We start from the raw sequence: 12,046 nt of genomic DNA on the forward strand, positions 1-12,046 counted from the left end.
ATGGGTGTTCCCACCAGCAGCCCCAATGTCCCCCACTTACCAGCCAAGGTCCTTCTTAGAAATGGAGCGCTGCATAGGACGGGCACAGGAGGCTTTGTCAAGGTCTAGGAGGCCTGGTCAGTGCCACATTACAGGTGGGGAAACCGAGGCAGAGAGAGTGAGCAGCGTGCCAAAGTCACGAGTGAGGAAAATACAGAGCTGGGACTGGGAACTGGATTGTCTGCTCCAGGCCCACATAGTGTTCATTCTAGACCCTGCTCTGCCATAAATACCAGGAGGCTCTCTATCCCTTCCCAGGCAATCCTTTGGGAGTTTTTCCTGCACCCCCCAGACTGGCAGTGGCTGTAGGTTTCTCATGTTGGTCCAGTGGCCCAGAGGCACAGCTTGAAGCCCTTTCTATGCAGGAGATATTTCTGTGAGTCTTGGCCATGAGATGAAGTAGTTAAAGGCCTGGGGTCAAATCTCACCCTGCCTCGTGTTTGGCCATGGGATCTCTCTATCCCTCAGCTTCCTTATCTGTGAATTAGGCATCTTAACAGCGTGAGACTGTGTAACCCACATGGAATGTTTAGAATTACTGTAATCACAGACTCCTGGATGACAAAGAACTGTCATTATCCCCTGGGATAACCAACCAAGAGCCTTCAACTCCAACGCAGGGCCCTGACGGATGGCTCTGACTTCCTGTCAGATGTGACATCAGCTCCAATTCACACCCTCCACACCTGCTGCTGCAGGAGGTGGAGTGTGGCAACCTGCTTTCCCTTGGGCCCATCTCCCAGGTCCCCTTCCCATAAAATAATAACTGTACCTCTATGAGCCTCAGAGTCCTCATCTGTAAAATGAGGACCAAGGAATAACATCTGTCTCACAGAGTATTTATCAGGACTGTAGCAGATTTATCTGTGGTGGATAACCCACAGGTGTGAATGCAAGTCACCAGCTCAAAGAAGAGACTGGCCCCCTGAGACCTAGCAATGCTATGAAGCCCAGAAGGGCCTGCCTTGACTTCTCCTGCTGAGGTTAGTGCAGGGACAGAGCCCACATACAAATTCCCAGGACAGAGGGTACTCAGGACCCACATGCTTTAGGTCTCAGTTGATTTTTGCAGTTTTGGAGAGTGTGTCCAGTCTCTGACTCAGTCAGACCACCATTCCACCCCAGACCGCTCACACCGATCTGTTCACTGGCACGTAGATTCAAGCGGGTACTTCTGACACTTCAATTTTCCACAAACCCACTTCTGATACTGAAGACGCATGTTGCTGGTGGCTACAGCCATCCTTTCCGATGGTTCAGCACCTGCGTCCCTGGGCTAGCTATGCCCCCTTGTGACCGCCTGCCCTGGGGATGCAGAAGAGCAGACTCAGGGAGAAGTGGGAGTTATCTCAAGCAGCCCATCTGCCACAGGCTTGGTGACATGGGCTGGACAGCCTATGTGGCAGGTGCAGGCAACCTAAGCATTGTTGGCGATGGGCCCAAGAAGCTAGTGGCTCTAAGAAGAGCCATTCCCCCATCCCTAGGAGAGAACATGCCTACTCCTCCTGGGCTCAGGGCCTGGGACTGCAAAGTACAGGCAGCTTGTCAGGGAAGGAACAATGCCTCCTATGTCAGCATTCCAGAAGGAGGGTCAGCACAGGGAACCAGAGACACTCTAATATAGTAGCAATGGATGTCGGTGTTTTCTCAACTTCACAGGCCCCATCTCCAGAAGCAAGCTGATGCCACCACAACGTATCAGCTTCTCTCCAAGATCACAGAGGTCCCAACCCCAAAGCAGAAGTGATGTTGCTGGAACCTGGAGGGAGCAGGAAGGCTAGGGTGTTTGGGTTACAAGCCTGGCTCTTCTGAGGAAATGAATCCACAAAGGGGTGAGACAACTTTTATGTGAAGCTGACAGAATGATCTATGAGGTCTAAAAATGAGGCCTATGAGATAGAAGACGAGGGGGTGATCCTGTGAACCCAGTGCTGTTCCTCGCTCCTAGCTAAGATCTTGCTCTCCTTATTTGTTGGAAATCCAATTAACTAAGCACCTACTGTATACCAAGTGGCCTATCTCATTTAACTCTTGCATCAAGCAGGATATGCTAGGATATGCTGCAGTAACAAACAACCCCAAATCTTAGCGCTTAAAGGACAAAGATTTACTTCTCATTCTGGCTACATGTTCAATGCAGCTTAGCAGAGGAACTCTTCTCATGGAGGTCCCTAAGCGACAGACTGACAGAGGCTCTGTTTTGACACGGCCCTACCATTACTGTGGCAGGACAGAGTAATGTGCTGGCAATTAAATACTTCTACCTAGAAGTGACACCTTGCACTTCTACTCACATTTCATTAGTCAAAGTATGTCACATAGCTTTATCCCCTTCAAAGGGGGTGAAGTATAATAGCTCTATATGTATATCCAGGAGGAGGGGAAGCAGAATGTATGAGTGTTCCCCAAGGGAACCTTCTTACACAGGTGCTGTGAATCCCAGTCTACAAGCCTGAGGGGTTTCCTAGAAGGCTGCTAATTTCCAGCTGGACTCTATTCCTCTGAGTAGGCGAAAGATTTAACCTCAGTTATTTTTGAGGGTTTTCTACCTGGTCCATGGATTTGGCCAAGGTCCCAGGATCTTGCACAGTGTCAGAATGTCAGGGAGAGAAGCTTTAGTGCCATTTGCTATGGACTGAATTGTGTCACCTCAAAATTCACATGTTGTAGCCCTAACCCTCAATACCTCAGAATATGACTGTATTTGGAGATAAAGCCTTTAAGAAATGACTAAGTTAAAATGAAGCCATTAGGGTGAGTTCTAATCCAACCTGACTGGTGCCCCTATAGGAAGAGGAAATTGGGGCACACAGAGAGACACCAGGGGTGGGCATGCACAGAAGAAAGGACACAGTGAGAAGGTGACCGTCTGCAAGCTGAGGAGAGGCCTCAGAAAGAATGAACCCTGCTGACATCTTGATCTTGAACTTTCAGCCTCCAGAACTGTGAGACAATAAATGTCTGTTGTTGAAGCCACCCAGTCTGTAGTACTTTGTTATGGTATCCGAGCAAATTAGTACCCCACCGGTCATGTGTTCACATCAGTTATCACTGAACCTCCAGTGCTCCTGGCCACGGGGACCTGCAGGTCTCAAGAGCTCTGCTTTGTCGATGCCACACAAAGGCTGGGAGACCCTTTATAGCAGCTGAGAAACCTGTGTGCAGAGTCTTCCTCCCTAAATTCATAAGTGTGCCATCTAGAGCCTGGCCTTCATACCTGGAGTCCCAGTGCTCAGGGACACACAGACCTCATTCCCAAGGGAATGCTCGCCTGTTTCTTTCCACAAGCCCTTGCTGCTCTCTGTAACCCTGGGCATTTGAAAACAAAGTCAGAAAGTAATCCACCAGCTGTGAGCCTTCCTGGGCAAGGAAGTCCAGGACCAAACTCCTGTGATGTGGAAGGGAAGAGAAGGGTGAAGTTCAAGAAGAAAAAGACAAAAATTGGTTTCTCAAAATATTATCCTGTCCCCCTCAAGTGAGGGGCATACCATCACCCTCATGTGTTTCAGTTAGGATTGGGCTTGCCATAAACAAGATCGTTTCTCTCATGTAAAAGAAGTCTCTTGGTAGCAGCCCAATGCTGGTACGGCAGCAGCAGCATCATTAGGGTCAGAGCTTGTTTTGTCTTTCTATTTGACCATTCAGGTATCATCAGGTGACAACCAGTCCTCTGTTACTTTGTGTCATCGATGAAGAAACTGAGGGTCATAGAGAAGACGACTTCCCCAGGGACCACAGCCATGAGCATGAGCACTAGAGAGATAAGACTGGAACTTGGGCCACATATGGTGAACTCCATCACCATATCAAGACTTTCAGAACCCCTCGCATCCTGGCCACTTTTCTACATGATGTCTGTTCCTACCCAGGCACAGCACACAAGATGTGGTCCAAGCAGAACAAACATGAGGAGGGCTCTTCGGAAAGATCAAAAATTTGAACAGTCAGTGAGGCTGTGCTGGTAGAAGTTAAAACTGGTCCAGTCTCTATGAAAGGAGTATTGGTTTAGATTAAGTTCAACTATAACAGAAAAATCCAAAGTGGTTTAAATGAGATAGATATTTATGTCTCACATTCAAAAAGTCATCTGAAGGTAGGAGACCCAGGGCTGTTATAGATGAGCCACATGTCAGGGACATGGGCTCCTTTTATCTTGTTGCACTGCCCCAAGAGGCTTCCATTCCCAAGACAACCCTATGATTCAATATGGTTGCTACAACTCCAGCCATTGCAACCACAATCTAGTTAAGAGGAAAGAACAGAGCTTACCCTCTCTCTCTGAGGGTGTTGTATGCACACTTACATCCCATTGACTAGAATTTAGTCACATGGCCACATCCACCTGCAAGGAAGGCTATAAAATGTCATCTTTATTCCAGGAAGCTCAGTATCCAGCTAAAAATCAGGCATTCTACCACAGGAAAAGGAGAACATATACTAGGGGACAGCTATTATCATCTGCCAGACTATAAGTATAATTAAAATTAATTAAGACTATGTGTTCCAGCAATTCCACTTGCATGAGTTACCAAAAGCATATTTATAAGAATTTTTATTGCTGCATTGTTTGTTGTTGCAAAATATATTAAAAACAAAAGTACATCCCGAGGGGACTGGTTAGATAAATTGCCATGTATCCATAATGCATGCAGCTGCCAGAATGAATGATCTCCAGATCAATTGTCAACTGGAGAAAACTACGGGGCATTTACAATCCCAAACCAGGGGTAATACACACACACACGCACACATATACTTCCAGAAGGCTATGGAGACCCTGGCTTCACAGTGCTTCTGGGAGCAGGACAAGAAACAATGTCAAAGTCAAAGAGATTCGCCTCCTACTGTATACCCCCTTGCAATGCATGACTTCTTTTGGTCACGTAGATTATTTATTTAAAGAAACAAATTTTAAAATCAGAACAAAAAAGCAGGTTTCTAACCTCTTTTCTTCTATTGACACCTCCCTAAGGACTTGGCTGCTTACTCAGTAATCTCACCGTGCCAACCAGGCTGTCGTTGCAACGGCTTAGATTGTGCACACATCAAAGGTTCCCGATGGTGAACCCAGCCCTAGATTTGACCATCAAACCCCCATCTGGCCCCCAATACTTTCAGGCTTTCCTTTCCTGCCTAACAGGATTCTTCGAAAGCTGTGAGGTCGCAGCAAAGTGTGCCATGTGGAGATTCCCAAGCAGCCCTGGAGTTCCCTCAGCTGGGAGCCCAGCCCACTGGCTGTGCCTTTGCACTTGCCATGCCCATGCCACTGACAGCCCTCTGGGCCCTGGATCCTGGGGAGCCTGGCACGTTGGCCTCACTGTCATGAGCTGTGTCAGAGTTGGTGCCTTTGGTGCCATCCTACGAAAAAGGGTGGCAATGGAGGTGGGCGCCAGGCCCGATCCTTAGCACCCCCACTGTCATGGCCTAGACCTTTTCCCCTCTGACAGTGAGGATTATATAACTGGCAACTTCCTTTTTCCTCTGTAAATTGTACACAAAACCAAAATTAGCTACACCGGCAGCAGTATGGACATGTGAACCTCCCTCTTATTTCCATTTTCTCAGTGTTTTACTCTTTCTCCATTTTCAGCTCATCACATCCATTCTAATTACAAATGTCACTCCCTAGCATCCTATCTTCTGAGTGCCTACTGTGTGCCAAGCACTGTTTTAGAGGCCAATGATATGTTATCACTATTGCTCCATTCCCAAATGTCAGCTATTTACACTTACTATACTCCAGTCCTTACAAAAACCCTTGCAACACAGGCTTTCTTATTCCCATTTTACAGATGGTAAAACTAGAGCTGGGGGAGGGGAAGTGGCTAGCTCAAGTCAACAGGGCAATAGGAGCAGAAAAAGGACAGGACCCGTAAGGCTTACTGCAATCCCACACTCCTCAACAGGGCGAGGAGACAGCCCAGAGAAACCACAGTTTTTTCCACATCTGTCTCCTCCACAACTTCTCCCTACCTCCCAATGGCCAGCAGGGCCTGCGCACTAGCCAGTGTTCCTTGGTTGAGCCCCTAGAGGGACTTGCTAGGACCTTTGAACAACCTAGCCCTTGGGCTCCTAAAAGGAACCAGGCCTCTATTCCTGAAGAACCTCCACAGCAACACCTTCTGCTCTTTTTCCTTTTTATTAAAAAATAAATCAAGAAAATATACACACTTCAGCCCACCTGCCAGAGTGGGCTTTGAGGAGGCCAAAGCACTTGGGGGCGGGGGGGCAGACCAGTCTTGGATACCCAGGCTTTTTCCTTTGGAGAAAGGTGGTGCCCTCAGCCAGCCTAGCCAGGCCTGGCCCTGGGAGATCAAAGTCTGGGCCATGTCACTGAGCAAGGCAAGGACATGCGGAAGGGGTGGTGGCCCCCAGGTGGAGCAAAGGTGGCCAAGGGCAATTGGGGGCCCAGAGAGCAAGACAAGGCCTGCATAGGTCTGCTATACACACAAACTCCCGTGACCTTGTCCTCCTCTGGGAACTCTATATTCCCTGGCCTCTTGTCTGGTCTGCCCTCCACAGGCCCCAGCACACCTTCCAGCCAGGGCAGCCACATTTAGGCATTGAGAGCCTTCCAGCGCTCACTGTCCGTGCTATTGATGCTGCCGGTGTGGCAGGGCATGGAAGCAATATCATCCAGGTAGGCCACCCCACCAGCTGAGTCGAACTGTGTGCTGGCAGCACCCGCCGCCTCCAGGCCTTCTCGCCGGGCCACAGCGTAGGACTGGGGAAGGTGCATATCTGGTTCTTCAGTCTCGTCCACTTGGCATTTGTAGGAGAAGAGGATCTTGGGCTCCGAGCTGATAGGGAGGACAGAGGGGCAAGGGAGTACCACTGTTTGAGTCTGGAAAGGCCCTCCCTCGCCGGGCAATGAGGCCATAAGACCAGGAGGAAATACGTTAATGGCTGCCTAACACCTGCCCAGAGGTCCCTATTACTTGGTCTGTAGAGTCTAATAGGACTAAAACCCAGCCTCCTCCTCCACCTCCTGGCTGTGTGAGCTTGGCTGTAGAGCTTCTGTGTCATTTCTCACCCAAAATGCATGCAACAACCCCGACCTCAAAGGCTCTTTGTGGAGGGTAAACAGGCTGAAACAATACCTGGCCAAATGTGCTCAGCAAGCATTGGCCATAACCTCCACCCCTGCAGCTCTTATACTACCCACTCTTTACTCACCTGATCCTTCAACCCTTAGGATCATTTCTGAGAGAGAAAGCATTGTACCCAATTTACAAACAGGAGCCTGAGAACAGACTGGGATTGGGCTGAGAGAAAGCTAGTCCTTTTCACTCCATCTCTAAAGCCCTCGCTCAGCATTTCCATGTGAGAAGAAGATGCCTCAACCTACCCTCACACCTGGAAGGTGGAGAAGGATGTTGGGGAAAAATGCCCTTGTATCCATCACCTTAGAGGCCTAGGGTCTATCCCTCAATCTCATATGTCTCACCTGTCTCCTTGACACACCTCCGAACACACATGTGTACAAAAGTACACCCCATCTCATGCTCAAATGTATACCAGACTCCCCCCAATCCTGATCCGCTCCCCAACTGCCCCCAGCTAGAATACAAGCTGCATGTACATTTGTGTCTACTTTCTTCCTGATTGTGTGCGGGGCTACAGCAGTGTGAAAGTATGCTGAAGGAATGGACTAATCTATTCTTAAATGAAATATAGCAACTGTAGAACGATGTGCATAGCCACTTTCTCTCTTGTGGGGAAAATGTATATGTCTGTGGGTGTTGCATATATTATATGTACGTGTGTGTCTGTTTATATGTGTATATATGTAAATACATGTTATATACATATATGCATGTATATGTGTATATATGCATGTATATGTGAGGACGAGTGTGCATATGTGCATGTGTGTATATGTATACATGTGTATGTAAATATACAAACTCCATCTGCCTCCTCTGTCCTGATGAAACCTGCACCTCCACAGGGAACAGGGAGGCTCAAGACACTGTTCTATGCCACAGAATGCAGACGGCGCGGTTCTTCTGGAAGCCACACGGGGGCGCCCACAGCCCTCCAACCCAGGACTGTGGGCGGAGCTCCACTAGGAGCCCCAGTCCACCAGCCCAGTAAGCCCCTGTGGAAGAACTCACCCGAAGAAGCCCCGGAGGAAGGCCACGTATATGAGGGGTGCAAAGAAGCTGAAGTAGAGGAACGTGGTGGCGTCCACACAGCTGGAAGAAGGGAAGCGGGTCAGAGTGAGCCTCATTGGCAGGTCCTCCCCCTCCCGGCGCCCTCTGCTTCACCTACCAGAGCCCCTCGATGATGTCAGCACAGAGCAACGCACTCCCTAGCCCCTGCAGCAGGTTGAGCAGCGCCAGGATGCCTGTGTACACGTAGAAGCTCCTCCGCGCTGGAGGGTGAGGGAAATGAGGTCCTGCCCTCTCCTCCACCCCTTGAGCCCCTGGGAGGCCTCCCTCTCGCCTCCCACCCACGCCTCTCCATCTCCAGGCCACAGTGGCCCAAACAGACCCACCACCACCCCCGTGCCCAGCTGTGTCCCAGAGCTGCTCACAAGGCAGGGAGATGCGCTCCTTTAGCGGAGTCTTGGGAAGTATGACCACCAGAGAGTACACCTGCAGATACAGAGTGGGAATGAGAAGGATGCTGGGAGTACGAGGCCCAGAGCTAGACGTACCAAGGCATCCAGGCTCCGGCTCACCCTGCCACCCCTAGGTACTCAGGCTTGGGGCCCACCCTCTGCCTCACCAGGAAGAAGAAGCAGGAGCTGACCAGCCAGAACTGGCGGCCTCCATGCCCATAGATGTTGAAGTCCTCAGCTGAGAGGTGGGAATCAGGGTAGAGGATCTCCAGCGTCCCCTGCAGGGGCAGGCAGGGGAGGATCTCACAGGCTCTTGCCACCTGGAAAGCCCCCTTCCTGGGGCTTTCCGTGATACAGAGCCCTGAAGCTCTCCACCCCACCGGACCCAGCCCAGGCCTGGCCCTCAGAAGTTCCTGCCTTACCTGCTTTCCAGCCATACCCTGCCCATCTAGCCCCAGCACCCAGAACAGGCCAAGACTGAGGCAAGGGGCAGCTCTTGCCCCAATCTAAGAAAGATCTCTGGAAGCAAGGCTCTCAGTGTGGTCTGCAGACCTGCATCCTCCTACCTGGGCTGCCTGTTAAAATAGTAGGTTCTGGGCATCCTCCCCTCCCCAACCCTGACCTACTGAATGAGACTCTGAGGGGGCCCCAGAACCTACTTTGCTAACAACAAACATCCCAGGTAATTCTTTAGATGCATTTAAAGTTTGAGAACACTATACATGATTAACATTCAAACCCTGATCCAGGACCAGAAGTTGGTAGGTACCTGGCCCTCACTGACTATAGGCCTCCTCCAGGAAGTCCCCGAGGCCACCCTGTCCCACCTCACCAACCTTACCTGGGTTACAGAGTAGGCCAGGGACAGCACCGTAGTGATGGCCAGCACCCGCTTGATGCTCGACTTGCTCTCCAGGTGACCTGGAAGAAATGTGCTGTTCAGTCAGCAGGAGCCAGCCCAGGTGACCATGGTGAGGGCAGGCCCTAGCCAGGGAGGGGCGGGGAGAGCACTGGCCCCAGCAGCAGACGCACCAAAGGCAAGGCCCAGGATAACCACACTCAGCTCGATGGCCAACAGGAAGAAGCGGGTAATCTCCCACAGGATCTGGACACAGAGTGGGCAGAGTGTCAGCCTGGGGCCCCAGTCACCCCTCTCCCCAGCACCCAGCACCCCCCTTGTTGGCAGGCCCAGCCACACCTTATCAGCCACAGTTGCAGCATCTGAGGCGCTGACTGTCATGGACACCACAGCCCGGGCGATGCCCACCAGCGCCACCACGAACACCTGATGGGTGAGAGGGGGTGTGGTGGAGTCGGAGAATGAGGCCTCTGGGAGCTGTAGGAGCAGCAAACCCACATACCATATCTGCAGGTGCTGATTCCTCTAGAACAAAAGAGATCCCAAGCGAAACAAGTCCAGAGGCAGGGAGACCCTCCACTGCCCTGGTCCTCTTCTCCTGGGCCTCAACATCCGAGCTACACTGACAGTCTCAGAATAGTTAGCAGGGGGACATGGTAGAGCCAGACTGCCTGGGTTCACATCCCAGCTCTACTGCTTCCTGCCTCTGTGACCTCAGGCAAGTAACTGCACCTCTATGCCTGTTTCCTCATCTAAGAAATTAAGGTAACAGCAACACCTACTGCATCCAGCAGGTGGGGTCAAATGGATAAATAAATGTAGCAGAAGAATGCCTGACACTCAGTAAGGGCTAGGTTCACATCTGCATTAGTCTGGTCATATTAAGGATTTTAATTCTGAGACATGGGGGCTGGGGGAAAGGAGGCCACAAGGAAGAGGCATCACAGATCCCGGGAAAGGTGCCGCACACACCAGCGGATATTGAAGAAGTCCCTGTGCTGGGCACCTGTGGCTTTTGTTGGCCCACTATCCATCCTTTCCTCTGGAAATATCCTCAGTCCTCTCCCCACCTCCTCCTTCACATGGTTGGAAAGGGCTGGCCTCCCCACTCCTGGCTTCAGGGACTAGCCTGTGACCTAGTGCTGGCCATTCACATATGCCATTCTCCTGGTTTGGGAATGGGGTGCGAGACCCAAGGAAGTTGAGTGAGAGGCAAGCCAGGACATCCGGTGCAGTTACTGGGAAAGGAAGTTGAGGGGATGCAAACTCGGAGCTGCTGGGGCTGCCTGAGTGCCATGAGTGCGGAGACTGCTAGAGACAGGGTCATCAGACGCCAAGCTGAGAGAAAGACAGAGACAGAGCCAGACAGCATCACTGAACCCCTGAATCCAGCCGTGCCCAAAGCTCTGGGACTTGTCACTTTCTCAATCAATATATTCTTTCCAGCTTCTGTGGGCTTAAGTTTGGTTTTCTGACACATACAAACAAAAGAGCCCAGATTCATACACACTCCATCCTTTGTGCCATAAAAGCCATGTCTGAGCCTTGGGGAGGCCAACATCACTCAGCAGGGCAAGCTGCAGAAGCAACAAACTGCTCTGTCCCTACTGTATGCCAAACCCTTGCCAGGCAGGAGCTATGCACGCTGTCATTTGGTGCTCATAGGAGCACCTCGAGCTAAAGCAAATCTAACACACATCATGTAGGAGGGAACAGAGAAGTCAAGCCACTGGCCCAAGGTCATTCAGCACAGCTGGGGTTCAGAGGTGGTCTGCCCAAGTGCATTCTTATCACTGCCTCCTCTCAAGGATGAAATCCCCAAGAAGAGAGCAAGGCCAGTGCTGACTCCCTTGGCCCTGCCTCATGTTCCCGGGCATTGGCCCTGGGTCCCTTTTCCCTGCCAACTCCTTCAGAAAAGGCATCTGCTTGATATACAACGGGTGCTTAATATCTGTTGAATAAATACACAAACAAGTAAATGGTCAGAGAGGCAGTAGGAAAGAGCAGAGAAGAAAGCAGACCTTGGTTTCCACCCCTTCCCACCACTACCTTATGCCGGGGGTTGGGGAGAAATGGCCTCCATGGTTCCCCACAACCTCCTCTGATCTGCCTCTCTGTCTGGTCACTGCTCACTCCTCTGACTGGGGAGTTCTGACCCAGGCCACAAAAGAGAGACCAGGGAGCCACTCAGCTCTCCAGCAGTATTAGCTGAGAGGCATAGAGAGAGGAGGACTCCAATCACTCAGGCCTGAGACCTGAAGGGAGTTGGACAGTCAATATCTGGGGTCTAATCCTGGGCTGCCTTCTCAACCACAGCCCTGCTATCTCTCCACAGGTACAGCCACCAGGACCACTAAGTAAGGAGAATGCAGGCTCTCCCAACGGGTAGGAAGTATGCTCCAAAGAGGTCTTATAGAATGTGTGCATGGATGGACAAATGGACAGGTGGAGGCTCATTGGTATTTTTTCCCCACCTAGCATCCATTCCTCTTCCCTCCAGTAGTGGTTCCTCAGTTTCCTTCCAGGGACCACCATCCTTCTATGGTCTGATTGAACTGACCCCACCCTCCCAGCTCCAAAGT

At 50.9% G+C, this 12,046-nt stretch overlaps 1 protein-coding gene across 10 annotated transcripts in view; it reads right to left on the reverse strand.

Annotated features, from left to right (window-relative positions):
- Window positions 1-6,162: 6,162 nt before the first annotated feature.
- The window catches only part of TPRA1 (transmembrane protein adipocyte associated 1), a 14,220-nt gene continuing 8,336 nt past the window's right edge, over window positions 6,163-12,046 (reverse strand). For 8 of the 10 annotated variants that reach the window (XM_025046474.1, XM_025046475.1, XM_025046468.1 and 5 more), the window contains 8 exons: window positions 9,804-9,989; window positions 9,638-9,710; window positions 9,447-9,526; window positions 8,773-8,883; window positions 8,579-8,639; window positions 8,314-8,416; window positions 8,157-8,237; window positions 6,163-6,839 (listed from right to left, as the gene is read on the reverse strand). In XM_025046474.1, coding sequence (XP_024902242.1) covers window positions 6,596-6,839; window positions 8,157-8,237; window positions 8,314-8,416; window positions 8,579-8,639; window positions 8,773-8,883; window positions 9,447-9,526; window positions 9,638-9,710; window positions 9,804-9,989 — 939 coding nt within the window. In that variant the 3' untranslated portion in view covers window positions 6,163-6,595. The remainder of the gene's footprint in view (window positions 6,840-8,156; window positions 8,238-8,313; window positions 8,417-8,578; window positions 8,640-8,772; window positions 8,884-9,446; window positions 9,527-9,637; window positions 9,711-9,803; window positions 9,990-12,046) is intronic. The other 2 variants (XM_006911436.3, XM_006911439.3) reach the window with 2 other exon arrangements.

This window comes from Pteropus alecto, unplaced genomic scaffold, assembly GCF_000325575.1.
Source record: "Pteropus alecto unplaced genomic scaffold, ASM32557v1 scaffold124, whole genome shotgun sequence".
Classification (NCBI taxonomy): domain Eukaryota; kingdom Metazoa; phylum Chordata; class Mammalia; order Chiroptera; family Pteropodidae; genus Pteropus; species Pteropus alecto.